Here is a 17,719-nt window from a genome sequence, read left to right as displayed (position 1 = left end):
CTCAAGCCTGGGTGCAGATCCTGGGGTAGACAAGAGATAATAATGAGCAGGTTCAAGTCCTGGCAGAGAAGGGGACCAAAGTGTTCCCCATCCCATGGACAGCACTTCACTAGAGGGTGGGAGGCTGTGAGGTCTCATCCTGCTTCCACCTGCCCCTCTCATCTCTGCCAGTATCTGCTCTTCTCCCTGTCCACATCATCATCTTGGCACCCAGCATATCCCTATCCCTGCTGGGGCTGGTTAGAGGGATCACAGGGAGCATCCTCCCCTCTCTGCATGCAGCCTTCATCCCAGGCTGGCTGCCTCCTCCTCCTCTCCTCGCCTGAGTACCTCAAGGCTGGCAGGAGAACAATAGCAAGGAGGATGAGTAAGATGGTCCCCATTGCCTTGGCAACGCACTCCCGCGCTGCTGCCGGTGCGCAAGGAGTCAGGCAGCTGCCTGAAAAGCTCATTCTTCCTCAGCGGAGGGGGCTGCCGGTGCAGGTAACATGGCAGCCCCCTCCCTTGGCGCCACGGCCCACCTCCCACGCCGGCACGGGCAATGCCACGTGAACATGCTGGGCTCCCCCACAGCCACCAGCACGCTGCCAGCACCCGCACACGCTGGTGCGGGCAGGCACAGGCACCCAACACACGGTTCAGGCCCAGGCTTTGCTCGGTACCACCTGTTTTGTCACTGCCTGCTGCCAGGGAGCAGTGAAGCATACCCAGAAGGGTCTGGATGCTCACAGCCATGCTGCCTTCACACGGAGCTGCCCACATTATCTCCCACCAGGGAGGCCAGGCTCCACAGCTGCTAGGGTGCTGGCAAAATGGGAGCAGCAGGGTATGCCTGGGAGCACCAGGCTTCCATCACTAACTGCAGCCTGCATTCCACACTAGCCTCCAGGTTCTGGTCCCTGGGCTGGGCCATGCTGCAGGTGAGAGGGCCTAGAGGGTGTTCAGAGCTCCAAGTTCTTTGGACCATTATCAGGAGATTCAAAAGCACCAAGTCCTGAAAGCAGGGCTGCCTTCCCAGCCTCCTTGGTCTGAAGGTGCTGGGAAGGTCCTGATCCCTGCCAGCACCCTCTTGCCCTGGGGGCCCTGAAGTACAGCCTGTGCCTGCGGTTGACCTGCCACAGCCCTGTGGGGTGGGAGGGCTCTGCGGCTGGGACACTGCTGCCCAGTGGCCAAGGATGTAGCCCTGGATGTGCCTAGGTGCAGGCACAGCCCCAACCCCAGGGCTAGCTGTGGAGCGCGGGGACGCACCAAGGCACAGGCAGGCACAGCTTCCACTGCTGGGACAGAGAATGAGGCTGCGCAGGCTCTGGGAGCCAGGCAAGCACCCCACGTCCCCCTGCCCCTCAGCCCAGCCCCACTGCCCCATCTCTCCAGCTGCCCCCACAGCCCCTTTGGGCCATTTTCGCCCCGCGCAGGCCCCCTCTCCCCGCCTCCCATTGGCTGGAGAAGCAGCCAATCAGTAGACCCTTGCAACACTCACGCTGCCCATTCTGTTCCCCGCAGCGCCCCCCGCGGCCGTCCCAGCGGGGCTCAGCCAATCCAAGCGCTGTTTGCTGCAGGGCGTGCCCTTAGCCGTCCAGCTTGGCTCTTAGGGGCCGCTGCCCGTGAGCAAGGCTGCGGCAGCCATGTTGCGGGCAGCAGGGCGGCGCCTGGGCCGGGGAAGCCCCATGGCAGTGCTGGGATGCTCCCGGGGCACGGCTGGCCTGGCAGGGGACAGCCTCAACGCCCCTGGACTGCTGGCTATGGTCGAGGCCTTCTACGGGCGTGCAGCCGCCGTGGTGGAGGTGGAGGCGGCCCAGCGGGGCGGGCTGCCCTGGGTGCGTGGGCTGCTGGAAACCATCCGGCGCTGCAGCTATGTCATGGAGGTGGCGTTCCCCCTGCGCAGGGACAGCGGCACCTGGGAAGTGGTGCAGGGCTGGAGGGCTCAGCACAGCCAGCACCACCTGCCCTGCAAAGGAGGTGAAGTGGGGAGCCGCAGGCATACCACGCACTGCTCCATCCCTGCCCTGCCCCGCTGGGGTCAGCCCTGCCTAACTCTGAGAGCCTGAGTGGGAGGCATCTGTGTTAGCATTGTGCAGGTCAGGATGGGTATGGAGGTGCCCAGGAGGATGCTCTCCTTGGATGCTTTTGTCCAGCTCTGGACAATGTCAGTTCAATCAATATTTGCCATATAAGGCATGAGAGCCCATCCTCAAGGACACATCCAGAGTGGTTCAGATGAAGAGCAGTCTTGAAAAACTCACACTTTGTGTCCCCAGGTGGCATGGGCACTGATGGTTTCTGTCTCCAGAGAGTGAGCAGAGGCTGGATTCCCTTCTCAGGACAGATTCCTTGTCAGGAAGCTGCAGGCACGGGCTATAGTCCACCTGGTTCTTACTGGTACTTCACTTCCACAGAAGGACAGTAGGTACTTGGGAGAGGCAGCTTTGCCAACCCGAGCTGCAGCCCAGTTGTTCTGGCTTGTGCTGGAGCCTAAGAGCAGTATGGCTGGTGGCCCCTCCTGCGTGCATTTAACTGCTCATACTAAACCTCAAAGCGGAAACAATTGTTCAAAGCCTTTGTTCAGGGTCCCAGCCTCGTGTCTCCTCACCTTTAGCCAGAGGCTTTTGCCTTGCCGCAGCTGGGCTGTTTGAGGTGCTCACCACAGCAAAAGCTTGTGGCTGTGGGATAAGAACTGCTTCCATTCAGCGGGGATCTGGAGGAACAGGTCTAGCCAAACAATTGCTGATCACCTATTGCGACTAGATGCTGCTGTTTCAGAAGAATCAAAGCCTTCCCTGCCATCTGTGGTTAGAAAAGGCAGGGACTCTTCACTTGTTCTCTTTCCTGTCCCAGGGGTTCGTTTCAGCAGTTCAATCGATGTCGATGAAGTAAAAGCCCTGGCTGCACTAATGACTTACAAATGTGCCATCGTGGGTAAGTACAAGGGGAACATAAAGCATGCAGTGACTTGGGCAGGGGATGGGGCCCTGATACAGTGAGTCAGAAAAGCTCGTTAGATGTTTTGAAAATCAGAAGTGCTCCAGAAGTGCACAGTGTTCCTCTGGGCACAGATGTGTGAGGGCAAGGCTTGCTGTGGCTGCAGAACGCACCACTGTCAGCCTGAGATGTTCATCAGGGAGCATCAAGCGTTGTGCTTCTCAGATGCAGTCTCTGTGTCTGGGTTGTCATGGATTCAGCTCTGGCTGGTGGCATTTGTGGCAGACTCGAACGCCATATCCTGCCCTGCCTCCAGCTCTGCTCCACAGAGTCCGTGTGGCATTGGTGGGAGTCATGTGTGGTGTGAGGAAGCACTGGCCCCTTGCCTGAATTCACTAAGTTCACGATTGCAGTGTTCACCTCCTCCCTCAGGGGAGCAAGGAGCTAGCAGAAAATATCTGCCTGCCTTACCCGGTCTTTTCCAGATGTTCCTTTTGGTGGCGCCATGGCGGGTGTGAGGATCGATCCAAGAAAATACTCGGTGAGTTCACTCCTCTCCTTCCCCCACCGACAGCCCATAACTCACGCTCCATTTGCACAGCCCTCCCTCTCCCTGCGGATCACAGCAATGCACTCTGACACGTGGGGGGAGACGTTTGTAGTAACACTCACCCAGTGACTGTGAAAATCAGCTTGGGGCGGGGAAAGGGTTGGTGAACTCCGGTTTATGCCTCAGTTCATCCGACCAGAGAGACACTGAAGGAGTCTGGAGTAGGCATGCTGCTGCCGCTGCCTGCTGTGCTGGGGGAAGGTGCAAATCAGTGAGGGGATGGACGGGCAGCAAGCAAAAGGGTCAGGAGTTCACGCCTGGTTTTTTTTGCATCCGGGGTGCTCATCTGCTGTAAAGGAACTCCCTGAAGAGGCTGGGGTGTGCCCTGCACAGCCAGCGCAGGGCAGCTGCCAGATGCTGTACCTTGGATCTGTGATTTTAATTTGGGCCTGTAGTAACAACTATGCTTTGTTGTTCTTGCACAGAAACACGAGCTGGAGAAAATAACGAGGCATTTTAACTGTAGAAATGGCCAAGAAGGGATTTATAGGTAAGAGTTGTGTTGTCCCAGTTCCCTCAGCAGGCAGAGGAGTGGGCAGTGATTGCCTGGCTGGGCAGGGACAGAGGCTGATGCTCCCCCACCAGATGTCAGGAGTACTCACTGCCCTGGTGCTCTGCTGCTCTGGCACTGCTTTGCTCTGTGAATTCAGAGCAGGTGCAGCCTTGCATGGTGCCAAGCACAGCGGGGCTGGGTAGTGGTCTCACCTGGTGTTATCCTCCATTCCCACTGGCCTGGCAAGCAGCAGAGAGGAGTAAAGGTTTCTCCTGCCTCAGCACACGATAGAGAGCCAGGGTGCTGGTCATAGAGCATTCCCTCTTTGCCTGGAGGTATTGGAAAGAGACATGGCAAAGACCTTATGAAAGCCAAAGACATTCATGCCTGAAGGAAGCTGGGGAGACCCTGAGGCATGGGCAGCATTGTGGTTCGGTCAGGGGACTCTTTGGTACTCAGGGACATGCAGAAATCACCTGGCTATGCATGTGCATTGATTGGAGCAGAACAACTGAACTGCAAAGACGAGGTCCAACAGGGTTCTTCTACCTCTGCAGGCCCTGGCATTGATGTGCTGGCCCCTGATATCAGTACTGGAGAGCGGGAGATGTCCTGGATAGCTGACACCTACACCCACACACTGGGGTACCGGGTAAGCTCTGATGCTGCTGCTTTGGAGCCTGGGATGCTGTGGGCACTATGGGGATTTTTGTGCAGAGGTCCTCACCAGTGAGTTGCTTTAGGTTTAGCTGAGGCTTAGGGCAGGCTGTGTGAAACTGAGGACTGAGGCAGGTCTGGAGGACCTGCACCAAGTAAGGCAGTCTTTGTTGTCCCCATCTTGGCCTCACAGGACATCAATGCCCAGGCATGTGTGACAGGAAAGCCAATCAGCCAGGGAGGCATCCATGGGCGACACTCAGCTCCTGGCCGGGGGGTCCTGCACGGCATTGAGAACTACATCACCAACACAGACTACATGGACTGCATCGGCCTGAGCCCTGGCTTCCCCGGCAAGACCTTTGTGCTGCAGGTGAGCGCTCACAGCTCTGAAGAGAGCTTCCTCGGGACCTTTCTGCCCCTCCTTTCCAGGAGAGCTTTCAGTCTCAGCTCCTGCAATGCTATCTGGACATAATTCCCCAAATCTCTGCTCCCTCTGTGGCAGCCAGCACTCATTTGAGTAGTGCTTCAGACCCACTGTGCCCTGATCAGCTTCGAAGAGCCAATCTCTTACAAACTTGAGCCAGGAGTTAAGGGGTGCTGCACTGCTTACACTGCACAGGCATTCCTAAGGTTTTTCTGTAGCCATCCCACGTGGAAGCACCCATAAAATGGAACTGTGACTGGCCTATGCCACAGGCAGAGTGGTGAGGTGGCAGGACACATGGGGCTTTGTCAGACCGAATGGAAAGAGCTGACCCCATTGACAATGTCATGTTTCTGTCACCTCCAAACCACCTGCAGTGAGCTATGATGTCACCCACAGTAAAGGTCTTGCTTGTGCATGCAGCCCCAATCTTTTCTGGGTCCTCTTTGGGTCTGGCCCACACTGGCTTTGCTTTGCTCAGCATCCTGGAAGCTAGGTGGGACCCTGTGTTTTGCTGGACTGCCTTTCCCTCTCTCCTCCTTGCTTACAACCGTGGTGAGCTGCTTCCCCCTGCTGTAACTCCAGTTAGCTCCAGCTCTTGGCCAAGAACTGCTGCCAGAATCCACTGCCCGCTGTGCCTGCTGCCTGCTGAGGCCACTGCTCTCTGCAAGGCAGAAATAAATGGGAACTGCAGAGCTGAAGTCCTGCCCACAACCAGCTCTCTGTGCTTTCCTCTCGGCACTTGCTCCCCAGCACAGCTCTCTGCTGCAGGGAAGAGGCTTTGAACCAAGGCTGCACCCAGAGCTGCTGCCCACGGTGCCCTCAGGAGTGGCCCTGCCCTCACTTATCCCTTTCCTTTCTGCACGTCCTTCTGCTCCTCTGATAGGGCAGAGAATCACAGAATCACAGAGTATGAGGTTACAAGGGACCTCAAGGATCATCTGGTCCAGCCTTTCATGGGAAAAGCACAATCTAGACAAGATAGCCCAGCACCCAGTGTAGATGAATCTGAAAAGTGTCCATAGTTGGAGAAACCATCTCTTCCCTGGAGAGATAATTCCAGTGGCTGATTGTTCTGAGGAAAAATTTGCCTTCTGTGGCCAATCAGGATCTCCCTGGGAGTAACTGGTACCCATTACTTCTCATCTTTTCTGTGATTCCTTGAAGAAGAGAGTCTCCATCTTCTTTGTAGCCACCCTTTACATACTGAATCGTGACAATAGAACGGAGAATGAGAAGGCTGAATACCTTGGCTACCAGGTACATAATTTTGCTGTGTTTAGGGATTGTTTTTGCAGCCTCAGGAACCAGCGTTGCTTTTAGGAGCTGCACCAATCTGGCAGTAGACAGTGCAAAATCATCTCTTGCTGTAAGGAAAGCTGAGCTACCCTCGTGGCCCTGTCACAGCAGCTGGTCATACCCCTTCAGTGTGAGGTGCAAGAGGATTTCTTGGATTGTGCCTAGCTGCTGCGTGGTGCTCACCAAGGAACTGTTTCTCACTGGATCTGTTTTCTATCAGGATCAACTCTTACAAACTGAAGGGCGAGCTGTGCATGGAACGTCATGTCCAGGAGCTCTGGAGGTGACAAAGACAGGCTGAGCTGGAATCCCATATCCCACAGGCTCTGCTTTTCACAGCCTTCTAACTAGCCAAGGAGGTCTGTGTCCTGCCAGGTCCTAGTCTCCATCCAGCCAAAACATTTTCCAGGAACTTCTAGATCAGGGATTCCTATTTCTGCTTCTTGGCTCAGGCTCCTGGGGGCTATTACCAGAGCAGAGGGTCACTTTTCAGTGTTTGTCCCCATGACTTCCCTCTCCCCAGTGTCTCTGCTCTGTGCTGCTGTAGGGCTTTGGCAAAGTGGGGCTGCACACCATGAAGTACCTGCACGAGTATGGAGCCCGCTGTATTTGTGTTGGGGAGACAGATGGAGCCATTTACAATCCCAGAGGGATTGATCCCAAGGAACTAGAAGACTATGAGCAGGTGAGTTAAGCCCAGTCAACCCAGTCCTTGTTCTTATGGAGGAGTTATCAGTGCTTGTCTCTGAAATGCCCACAGGGGGCTGCCTGTCATCTGCTCAACAACTGCTGGACTCTTGCACATTCCAGGGCCATGGCACCATAGTTGGCTTCCCAAAAGCAGAGCGCTATGATGGCAGCATCCTGGAGGTGCCCTGTGACATTCTCATCCCTGCTGCGGCTGAGAAGCAGCTCACGAGGGAGAATGCACCCCGGGTGCAGGCAAAGGTACAGACCACTTGTGGCTGTGTGCTCCCAACAGGTCCTCCAGTACTGTGCAAGTGAGAGCAGCCCAGCCAAACCTTCCCTTTTGGCACTCAGCACCCCAGGGAGGTGTCACATCACTACATGACAGCTGCCCACTGTGCAGAGGTACAGAGCACGAGACAGAAGTGGCAGGTCACATAGTTTAGGGGAGGAGGAAAGCCCAGGCCCTTCCCTTTGCTAGCAGGGAGCAAGGATTGTTGGAGTGACCTTGGCTGGCTATTTTGTCTCACTTGATCCTCACCATTGTATCATATCCTCTCTTGAGGGCACAGAAGATGGTTCTCTAAAGGTACAGGGTGTCACAGCATTGCTACTGAAAGTCACAGGCAGCAGATAAGAATGAGCAAAGCGTGGGACTGCTGCAAGTTCCACCTCCCTCCCTTCACTGTGAGCTCTAGGGACCAAAGGGATAGGGTGTGCTGGGACCTGGGACTCTGTCACAGCCAAATTCTTTTGTAGCCTGAGCTTTTACTCATTCTGTGTGAAACATGATAATGGTTGGACTCAGTTTAAAAGGTCTTTTCCACCCAAAAGAATTCTATGATTCTGTGAGGTCTGAGCTTTTGCTCACCCAGTTCCAGTGGGGAGGCGAGTGCCTGGTCCCTCACCACGGGATATGTCCTGGTGAGGGGCCTCCCAGCAGCAGGGAAAGCATTCTGTTACTGGTTGCTTCTTTCATTTCTTCTGTCTAGCTCACCTCTGCTCTGCTTGTCCTCTCAGATCATTGCAGAAGCTGCCAATGGTCCCACTACCCCAGCAGCACATGACATATTCCTGCAGAGAAACATCCTGGTCATCCCGGTACGTCCATGCCCACAGGGAGATGGTGGACTCGTGGCTATAAGGGCCACAAAGTGTTGTCAGCTGCACCAGTGTGGATCTAGCTGGGCTCTGCCAGGTTCTGGGATCATGCAGCATTGCTGTGCTGTCTCATTGAGCCCTTTCTCTGCCTTGACCCCAGCCTCTGAGTGCAATTCAGATGTTGATTTCCCTTCTGAACCCTCCTGGTTGTTGGTTGCAGCAGCAATAGACCACTGGGCTCCTGGCCAGCACTGGGGTCTTCTGTGGCCACTGATGAGAGCCAAGAGCAAACCATGCCACATCACACAGGATGTCAGAGCAGCTGGTGTCTTTGCTCAGAGGCAGTGCAGAGCCACCATGGCTCTAGGATTCAGCCATCCCAGTAACCTCATCACTGTCCCTGAAGGCAGAGCCCAAGGGTCTGGGGAGGGACCCAAAGCAGAGGAGAGATCCCCAGATGGGTGTCCTGGTCACCTGAAGCAGCAAATCTGAAGCATGTACTGCCCTTGGCAGGATGTGTATGTGAATGCAGGTGGTGTGACAGTATCCTTTTTTGAGTGGCTGAAGAACCTGAACCATGTTAGCTATGGCCGCCTCAGCTTCAAGTACGAGTGGGAATCCAGCAGCTACCTCCTGCAGTCAGTGCAGCACAGCCTGGAGCAGTGGTTTGGCAAAGCCAGAGGGGAGATCCCCATCGTCCCATCCCCAGAGTTCCAGGCTCGTGTGACTGTAAGTGTCTGCGGCGACCAAGGGTTGGCCTGACTCACTTGCTTCACATTCCCAGACACTCCTGTCTGCAGTCCCAGTGCTGAAAGCTGAGCTTTTGGCACACACAGAGCCCCCTGTGCTATCCCCTCAGTGATGGAGGGGATAGGGTAGATATGCCATGTGTGGTGGTATAGCCCTACTGCTTGAGAGTGCCACAGGAAGTCCCTGGGGAGCCAAGCCATGTGTTGGAGCCAGATGCAGAGCTGGCAAGCCAAGCTTGACCACCTGTGGTGGTCTTGTGCCAAGCAGAGGGGCTGTGTTTGAAAAATGGGTTTGGAGAGGCCAACCTCTGGTCTCTCCCACAAAGGATTCACTTGTTCTCCCCATCAGGGTGCCTCAGAGAAGGACATTGTGTATTCAGGACTGGCCTACACCATGGAGCAGTCAGCCAAGGTACCTCCACAGGCTCCTGGCCTTGTCCATCCCTGCTGTCCCTGGCCTACCCACAGGAACCCATCACCACTCCCAGGGTCCTTTGCCCCCAGACCCTTCCAATACACAGTAGCCTCATGGCTGTCCTCTCTCTCTAGCAAATTATGACCATGGCTGCAAAGTACAACCTGGGCCTGGACCAGAGAACTTCTGCCTACCTGTGTGCTCTGGAGAAGGTGTTCACAGTGTACAATGAAGCTGGCTTCACCTACTGACACAGCCTCCCTGCCAGTCATCATGAGGGTGCCGGTCCTGCTGTGCAGGGAGCACCCAGGACACCGCATGCTGCACAGACACCCTGGTCTCCATAAATGGTTGGTTTGAGCATGTTCTCTATCTGCTGCCTGGCTCTCAGTTCTCCTGGGCAGAGGGCTGTCTTCCCTCACACTCCCTCTGCCCTAAATCCTTTACAGCCTTCTGGATGCTGGAAGATGTGATGTTGCTGGTTTGCGTTGGCAGAATTGGACAAGGGAAGTAAAAACCACAGTTATCTGTAAGGGAGGGGACAGCCCAGGGCAGAACCAGCCTCAAGAGCAGCTGTCTCGGTCTGCTTAGTAACACGTGGTGGGTGCTGCAAGCACTGCTGCATCTGGTGCAGACACAAGGAGCAGAGCCAGGGCAGAGATTTGCAAGCATCAGCAAACCTGTTGTGTGTCCGTGCTGACTGCTGCAGCATCACTCCTTGCCTGCAGAGCTGGTGAGGCAGCATGGCTGGAGGATTTAATCTGATACTCATGGCAAAGAGACCCAGCCCAGCCTCTCATCCTGGACTGTGCTGCAGCCAAGGGACTGGGGGCTAACTGGGGACACAGGCTGTGTTGGTGGTCCTGCTTGAAGGGGCTGAAGGCCCAAGGACTGTGTTTTGGGGTGGGCACAGGACCCCTGCTGTGGTGGACATCACTTAGTGGTGAGTGGCACCCATTTGCCCTTGGGGTGCTCATACTGCAGCTGAGCAAGCCATGGGCGCCAGCCATGTCCCTGGCCCCAAGGGGAGCAGGGAAGGTGAAGGAGGCAGCAGAGGAGAGGCTCCCCTTCATTTTGCACGTCTAGCACAAGGTCAGGATGCATCTCTAGGATGTACCTTACAAACAGCAGCACGTCCTGCTGCGGGAGGGCTAGGGGAAGCCTGCACCCAGCACCTGAACCCCCTCTGCTGGCACAGCATCTCTTGGGATGCAACCAGTGCTCGTAGTCCAGGACCACACCCAGCCTCACCCTGGCTCACCCTCCAAGGCTGCCTGCACTTACCTGCAGACAAAAATCACTGCATTCAGTGCACAAATGGCATGAGGATGCTGCCTGTGCCCCAGGCCTCAACCAGAGCGTGGCTGGAGGCCCAGGGCATAGTGACCTGCTGCTGAGGCAGCAGTAAACAGACAGGACAGCATCTTGCTCTCATGGGAATCCAGCCTTGCCCACTCCTCCAGCCATAAGGGGCCAGGTAGTCTGCCCCAGCTCCTCACTCCTCTTCCCAAAACTACTCCTGCCACCCAAGCACAGGACTAGCCCTTTGCCCACAGGGAACCCACAGCCAGGACCAGGGGGCTACAGACAAGAGTTGGCTTTATTCACACACACGGGGGCAGCTGTGTCACTGGCAGCTGCCCTCGTATTGCACATCCAGCGACGGGGGGCAGGGGGATATCCATGCCACGTCACAACACAGCGTCAGCACTGGGGGACCTCGGGGTGGCGGTGGGGGGGCGCGCGGGCGCCTTCACCACCCAGCAGGCTGGGAAGCAGGCTTGGGCACTGAGGGATCACAAAGGCAAAAGACCTGTCCACCCATAGATAGATAGAGATATAGAGATATAAAAAAAAAATACTCTGATGATGAGCAGAGCAGAAGCAGAGGGAGGGGCGTGCGAGCGGAATGTACAGCGGCCCGCGGGCAGGCAGACATGCGGTGCGCGGACACGGACACGCCGGGACGCGGCCGGGGCTTATGGCGCTGGGAGGGAGACAGAGCCATAAACCCGGGCTTCACAGACACACACACACACACACCAGACCCTGTGGGCAGTGCCCACGGCTTGGGCACACGCCAGGGCTCGGGGGCTCAGACACAGAGGGGTTTTCTCACTGCTAGACACGGTACGGAAACACAGACATGGTCCCTTGGAACGGAACTGGAGGAAGAACTCGTGAGCGAACAGGGCAGGGGCACCCCTGCTCCTCCCTGGCACGTAGGCACTGGCCAGGGGTGGCTGAGGGGGAGCAGGGGGCTCCTGGCGGTTCGTTGTGCTGCTGGTGGAAGAGGCGAGGATGGGGGTCCATTATGCCTCTGGCTCGTATTCCTGGTATTCCTCCTGCAGAGTGAAAGAGCTGTCAAAAGAGCCCAGGTGGGGCACAGAGCCCCTGTTCCCCCAGCCCCACACCAGCCTGCTCTCCAGGCTGCAGGGCTGCATGTATGGGGAACAGGCAGGCTCTGGGCTTTGCTGCAGAGAGCAGTGACCACTGGCACACTTGCTGCTAGCAGCCAGTGCTCTCGGCAGTGCCCTGTACACTCTTGCTACTCCGTCCAATTACCTGCGGGGGCTCCTCGTAGTTCTCTCCCTCTGGCTCCAGCAACGGCTCAACCAGTGGCTCCTCAACAGCCTCCTGGGCCACCTCCTCTGGCTGGGGGTGAAATGGGGCATCAGTTCCAAGCACACGTCACCCACACAGCACCCACCCTTTCTGACCCTACCAGACCAGGGGGACCCTGGCAGAGATCAGCAGTGCACCCAGGATGTACTGGGGGCTTCATGTGGGAAGCACCAGTGGGGAGCCCAAGGCACCCCGCGGACACACCAGCCTTGCCTAACTGGGAGGTGATGGGGTCTGTGGGAACAAGAGCTGGGTGAACATGCCCCTGCACCACTCCCAGCCCCAATCCCAGGCAGGTGATGGGTGCTGGCACCATGTGAGCCCTGCAGAAGCATCCTGCATCCCTGGCCGGGGGGGTGGTGCTGGGTAACCCCTCCCTGGGGCTGGCAGAGCGGCTGGCAGGAAGGGGAAAGGGGGGCAGCCGATCCTCCTGTGCAGCAGCAGTGGCAGCAGTGGCCTCATTTCTTCAACTGATGCTATTTTGGGCTAAGCTGGAAGCCAACAGCTCATGGGAGCAGCGAGATGCAAGCCCGCCGCCCCTCCCCGTCCCTCGGCTCCGCAGCTGTCAGGTCACCTCGCAGCTGCTGGAGTGATGTGAGACGCTCCCACACCGCTGGCCGCCATGCAGGAGCCTCTGCAGGCACACGTCCACAGCAGGTGCACACGCAGCTGCCACGCTTGGGGCAGCGGCACCGGCCTGCTCTAGGCAAAGGCAGGGCAGCTGGAGCCCCTTGCGGTCCCTCACAGTGATGTGGAGCAGCCAGCGGGCTCCTCATCAAGCCTCAGGACACACCATGGGCATGGCAGTGGCCAGGGGGAGGTCTCACCTTCAGGTCCGCAGGGAACTCCTCCTTCTTCACCAGCCCAGTGGCTGCCGCAATGTTGCCAGCGCCTGAGAATGCCGCTTCACCCAGCTGGGACGCCTGCTCCTTTGCTTTCTCAGCCACTGCAAGAGCCAGGGGTGCCCATCAGTGTACACCCATGCCAGGGAGGGATGCCCAGCTGCAGCTCCCTGTCCAGCATCACCCTGGGGTGCAGCTGGTAGGGAGCTGCTGGGCAGGATCAGGCCCTCCCTACCCAGGCACTAGGGTGGGGAGGGGGCCAGGACACTGCTCTGCAACTGGGCAGGGAGTGTGAGCAGCCACCACAAATCCTGCCTTGCGGGCCCTGTTATATAAGAGGCTTTAGCTGGGTGACATCAGCCCCTCAATTAGCCTCTGATCTCGTTAACATGGCCATGCTCTCCAGACCAGAGGAGTACTGCAGCAGAGAGACAGAGAGGACCCATACCTGAAGTGACACCTTGCACCACACCTTGGGTTTTACTTCCTGGAGGTAGAAAGAGACAGAGATGCGGTTAGAGAGGCCAGCAGCCAGGCTCTGCCACGTGCCCAAGACCCTGGCAGGGCTCTGCAAGCTAGGACAGCATCCTGCCTGCACCCCAGCCTGGCCATACCAGGGTGCTAAGCACCCTTCAGGCTCCCCACAGGGCTCCTCCAGTCCCTGCAGAAGCCCAGGCTGTGGCAGCACAGGGCTGCCACTGTGTGCCAGGCAGGGCAGAAACCCCAGGGCCCAGTGCCACACTGGTGAACAGCCAGGCAGGGTGAGCACCAGCTGTGCCGCTGAGCAAAGCCTCCTGCAGGAGCCACAATCCATACCCAGACCCGGAGCCAACCCAGCATAAGAAACCCTACAGCCAGAGTGGCCTGGGGCTGGTTTCTGCTGCTGGCTGTGCTGACCTTGCCAGATGCCCTTCAGGCAGAGTGACACTTCCCACAGCTACCAGGACACCCCAAGGGTTGGGAGCAAAGTGGCTGTGACAGGGGAGGGAAAGGCCAGATAGCTCCTGCAGGATGGGATTTCAAGGAGCTACTTGAGATGCTGGACCTCAGTTCAGGGCATGTACCCCTGGGCAAGGTGAGAGTCTAGGCAAGGTACCCACCACTGCCTGGGGGAACAGCTCCAGGGCTTCAGATTTTTCAAAAAGCTGGTGCCCCCCAGAGTGGGACTGAGCCCAAATCCTTTGCTCTCCCTCCTTGCTGCAGGCAGGGGTGGCCTCACCTCCCTCCCCGAGCAGCCCAACACCACAGCCTGGCACTGAGCCTGCCCAGAAGCTGCCTCCTCTCTGCCAGCAATAGCTTCTTGGACTTGGCCCTGAAAGCACTCTGGCCCCTTGGGGTAGCGTGGAGGGAATCCCCAGGGTGCTGGGGAGATGCCAGGAGAGCCGTGGGGTGGGATGTGCTCCAGGGGGCACAGCATTTTTTCAGGCCACTACTCCGAGCCAGGTGCATCCCAGCACTGGGGTCACTGCCTCCATCACAGTCCTTCCGTGCTCCTGCCCTAGATCATCCTCAGCGAGGTGTCGCGGGGCCCTCCGGCTCAGATCACCAGGAGCCCTAGGGGGTCCACTCTCGGGGGGGGTCCCATGCCGTCAGCCTGGGGACCAGCCTCGACCCTGAACTCGCCTGCAGGCTCCCATCCTCCTGCCTGCGTATGCCCCGTGGGCAGGGCACTGCGGGCACCGGCCCCTGCCCCGGGGCTACCCGCTGGCAGGGTGGTCTTGGCAGGGAAGGGATAGGGGCAGGCGAGTTGTGGGGGGGAGCTATGGGGAGCGAGTCCGGAGACAGGTGGAACCGGCAGAAGGACGCAAGGGCAAACGCAGGAGCAAGCAAGGGCAGGCAGAGGGGGCAGGCAGGGGACGGGCAGGGATTAAGCCGGGGGACGCGCAAGGTGCAGGCAGGCCGAGCCGGCTCTTACCGACATACAGGACCCCTTCCTTGGTCTTCTCGGCGGCCTCGGCCACCCCCTGCTTAGTCTTCTCGGCGGCGGCGACCACCCCCTCCTTGGCCTTGGACAAGCCCTTCATGAACACCTCCATGGCGGCTCTGCGGGGAGAGGCCGCACGGCTTCACCCCGCCCCGGCCCCCCCCTCCCGGTCCGGCCCGGCCCCGCTCCCGCCCGCCCCGCGCATCCCCGCGGATCCCCCCGGTCCCGCCGGCCCCACCTCGGACCCGTCCCCGCCGCCCGCCCGACCTGTCTCGCTGGCGGCGGGGACGGGCGGGCCGGGCCGGGCCGGGCCGGGCTGCGGCGGGGCGGGCTCAGTGCGGCTGTGTGGGGCCGCGCCGCGCTGCGCCGCGCTGCGCCGTGATGTGCGGGGGGGACCGTGCCGCGCCGCGCCGAGCCGTGACCGGCCGAGCCGCGGCCGACCGCCCCCGCAGCGCCAGGGACTGGCACCCCTAGGACGGTCCCACCACCTTGCAGCCTCTCCACATCCCCATCCACCCTGATCCCATCCCGTGCTGTCCCTATGGTATCCTGTCCTGGTCCCCATCGCATCCCATCCCCATCGCACCCTCTCCCTGTCTCATCTTTCGGCATTGATCCCATGCTCTCCTCTCTGTAAGCTGTTCCCATCCCGTCCAGACTCTGTCTCATCCTGTTCCATCTTGTTTCTGTCCCACCTCTTCCACGTTCTACTGTGTCCCTATGCCATTGCTGCTCCCCATCCTATCCTGATCCCATCCCCTTCTCATGACCTCATTCCCATCCCACTCTGTCCCCACTCCATCCAGTTCTGATCCCATCCCCTCACCATTATATCCCACACTGTCACCATTCGATTTCCATCCCATGTTGTTCCTATCCCAACCTACCCTCATCCCATCCTTGCTAACACATCTTCCCCCACTCCCTCCCTCTCCCCCATTATGATGCTACCTTGGCTTACCTGTGCACCATTCTGCTCTGTCCCAAAACACACAACCCTGATCTGAAGCCTCACCATCCCCGCCTCACCCCATCCTACCACTTCCCACTGATTACATCCCACCTTGACCTTTTGCTCTCATCCCCCAGCTCCCTGCCCTAAGGCAGAGAATCCACCCGTGGTCTCCCAGGAGGGGCAGGCCCAACACTCCCATCCCCATCAGCTGCAGCTGGGACACCTGTCTGTGGGTACTTAAGAGCTGGGGAAGTGGGAGGGGTGTCTGTGCTGGGCAGCATGGCTACAGGAGAGCAGGTGAGCACTCTCCTGGAGTTTAGGTGGCTCCTCTGTCCTTCTTGGGGCTCCTGGCTGTGGAACCCATGTCACACTGGTGGGGTGGGGTGGAGCAGGGCAGGAGGAAGGGAAGAAGGTGTGGGGTGTGGTGGCACAGGCTTCTTGCTGGGGTGGCTATGGTGCTTGCTTGTGCTGTCCCTCCTTCCCCAGCGGAGGCAAGAGGAACGGAAGCGGCGCAGGGCCCAGCAGCAAGAGCTGCTCTTGGCAGAAAGTCTGGGCAAGCACCCCCTGCAGAACAGGTAAGGAAGGCCTGGCCATAGGCAGCCTCCTTCAGGGCTGGGAGCAGGCTGCTGGGGCTGAGCATGGTCTCCAGCATGGCTGAACTCCCACCCCCAAATCCCCTCCTTCTCTAGATGGGCACTGTGGTTCTTCAAAAATGACAAGAGCAAGATGTGGCAGGCAAACCTGCGCCTCGTCACCAAGTTCAGCACTGTGGAGGACTTCTGGGCGTGAGTGTCCCATGGGTGGGCAATGTGCTGCCTACAGCGAGGCCCTGGTTTTTGGGGTCTGGGCCAGTGGAGGGTGCTGGAAGTCTCTGAGGGGCTTCTCACCTCTTTCTGTGTTTTGTTTCCACTTGGCACAGGCTGTACAGTCACATCCAGCTTGCCAGCAAGCTCACATCTGGCTGCGACTACTCCCTGTTCAAGGTGCGACACCCTCTCTGCTGCAGTCCCTCCTGAAAGCCCCTACAGCACCCAGCATTATGGGAGCACACCGAGTACTGGTGGTGCTGGCAGGGTACCTTTGAAGTGGAGCGACAGGGGAAGCCTGTCTGGGTGCTCACAGCTTCTCAAGCTGGCTCTGGCCAGGTTCTTGGTGCCCCCAGCCATGTCCTTGTCTGTCCCTAGGATGGCATCGAGCCTATGTGGGAGGACAGCCAGAACAAGCGTGGTGGGCGCTGGCTCATTACCCTGGCCAAGCAGCAGCGCCATACTGAGCTGGACAGTTTCTGGCTGGAAACGGTGAGTGAGACCTCACTTGGGGTCCTGGCAGTAGGTCAATGTCAAGCCCCAGTGGGAACTCTCCTGGCATCCTGCTCTCCTCCCGGCAGCTGCTGTGCCTCATCGGGGAGATGTTTGATGAGTACAGCGATGAGGTGTGTGGGGCCGTCATTAACATCCGCACTAAGGGGGACAAGATTGCCATCTGGACCCGGGAAGCAGAGAACCGTGAAGGGGTCACCCACATCGGGTAATGCACCTTCATGGGGGAAGCTGTGCAGGGCCAGGGTTGGGGCGATGAAGTCCCTGGGAGGGGGAGAAGCAATGCTGCCCTATTTACAGAGCCTCTTGTCTCCTCTAGGCGCATCTACAAGGAGCACCTGGGCCTGCCGCAGAAGGTGGCCATTGGGTACCAGGCCCATGCAGACACGGCCACCAAAAGTGGCTCCCTTAACAAGACCAAGTTTGTGGTGTGACTGTGGGGAGAGGGGGGAGCTGCCCACAGGGTCCCACTGTCCTATACTGTAATGAATGTCTGCAACTGACATGGTCTCTGTTTTCCAGGGCTGGGTCAGGGCACCAGCACCCTGGGAGGGCTAACAATGTTTTTCTGTGTCCTGTATGTGCCTGCTGGGTAAGCCAGGCTGGGGACACAAAACTCGCATCACTTCCACATTCCTGTGGACTTGGGGCACTGTGTGTGTCCCCTGGAACCAGTGTCTCTGGACACAGTGCCCAG

The 17,719-nt window shown here is 58.3% G+C and overlaps 3 protein-coding genes across 4 annotated transcripts; 2 read left to right on the top strand and 1 right to left on the bottom strand.

Annotated features, from left to right (window-relative positions):
• Positions 1-1,823: 1,823 nt before the first annotated feature.
• On the top strand, positions 1,824-9,787 carry LOC104303989 (glutamate dehydrogenase 1, mitochondrial). The gene is given in 13 exon segments (XM_009904690.2): positions 1,824-1,959; positions 2,836-2,916; positions 3,405-3,460; positions 3,955-3,987; positions 3,989-4,019; positions 4,580-4,674; positions 4,873-5,052; positions 6,953-7,090; positions 7,216-7,353; positions 8,113-8,193; positions 8,707-8,922; positions 9,292-9,354; positions 9,492-9,787. Coding segments are annotated over 13 exon segments (1,329 nt in total). The 5' UTR covers positions 1,824-1,859; the 3' UTR covers positions 9,609-9,787.
• Positions 9,788-10,938: 1,151 nt separating this feature from the next.
• On the bottom strand, positions 10,939-15,127 carry SNCB (synuclein beta). 2 transcript variants are annotated; one of them, XM_054168391.1, is made up of 6 exons: positions 15,016-15,127; positions 14,740-14,867; positions 13,273-13,311; positions 12,810-12,928; positions 11,923-12,012; positions 10,939-11,702 (listed from the first exon to the last, which is right to left on the bottom strand). In XM_054168391.1, exons 2-6 carry the CDS (start codon positions 14,858-14,860, stop codon positions 11,670-11,672), a joined length of 402 nt encoding a protein of 133 aa, XP_054024366.1. In that variant the 5' UTR covers positions 14,861-14,867; positions 15,016-15,127; the 3' UTR covers positions 10,939-11,669. The 2 variants fall into 2 exon arrangements, with proteins under 2 accessions (XP_054024366.1, XP_054024365.1); XM_054168390.1 differs by lacking the exon at positions 15,016-15,127 and adding an exon at positions 14,987-15,002.
• A 749-nt stretch (positions 15,128-15,876) lies between these two features.
• On the top strand, positions 15,877-17,477 carry EIF4E1B (eukaryotic translation initiation factor 4E family member 1B). Its single transcript, XM_054168392.1, has 7 exons — positions 15,877-16,000; positions 16,190-16,278; positions 16,393-16,488; positions 16,623-16,686; positions 16,888-17,001; positions 17,091-17,230; positions 17,342-17,477. Exons 1-7 carry the CDS (start codon positions 15,983-15,985, stop codon positions 17,454-17,456), a joined length of 636 nt encoding a protein of 211 aa, XP_054024367.1. The 5' UTR covers positions 15,877-15,982; the 3' UTR covers positions 17,457-17,477.
• The last annotated feature ends 242 nt before the right edge of the window (positions 17,478-17,719 follow it).

Source organism: Dryobates pubescens, chromosome 16 (genome assembly GCF_014839835.1).
Source record: "Dryobates pubescens isolate bDryPub1 chromosome 16, bDryPub1.pri, whole genome shotgun sequence".
In the NCBI taxonomy this organism is placed as follows: domain Eukaryota; kingdom Metazoa; phylum Chordata; class Aves; order Piciformes; family Picidae; genus Dryobates; species Dryobates pubescens.
Note: the sequence above shows the minus strand (reverse complement) of the source record. Positions and strands in the feature narration are given on the sequence as shown.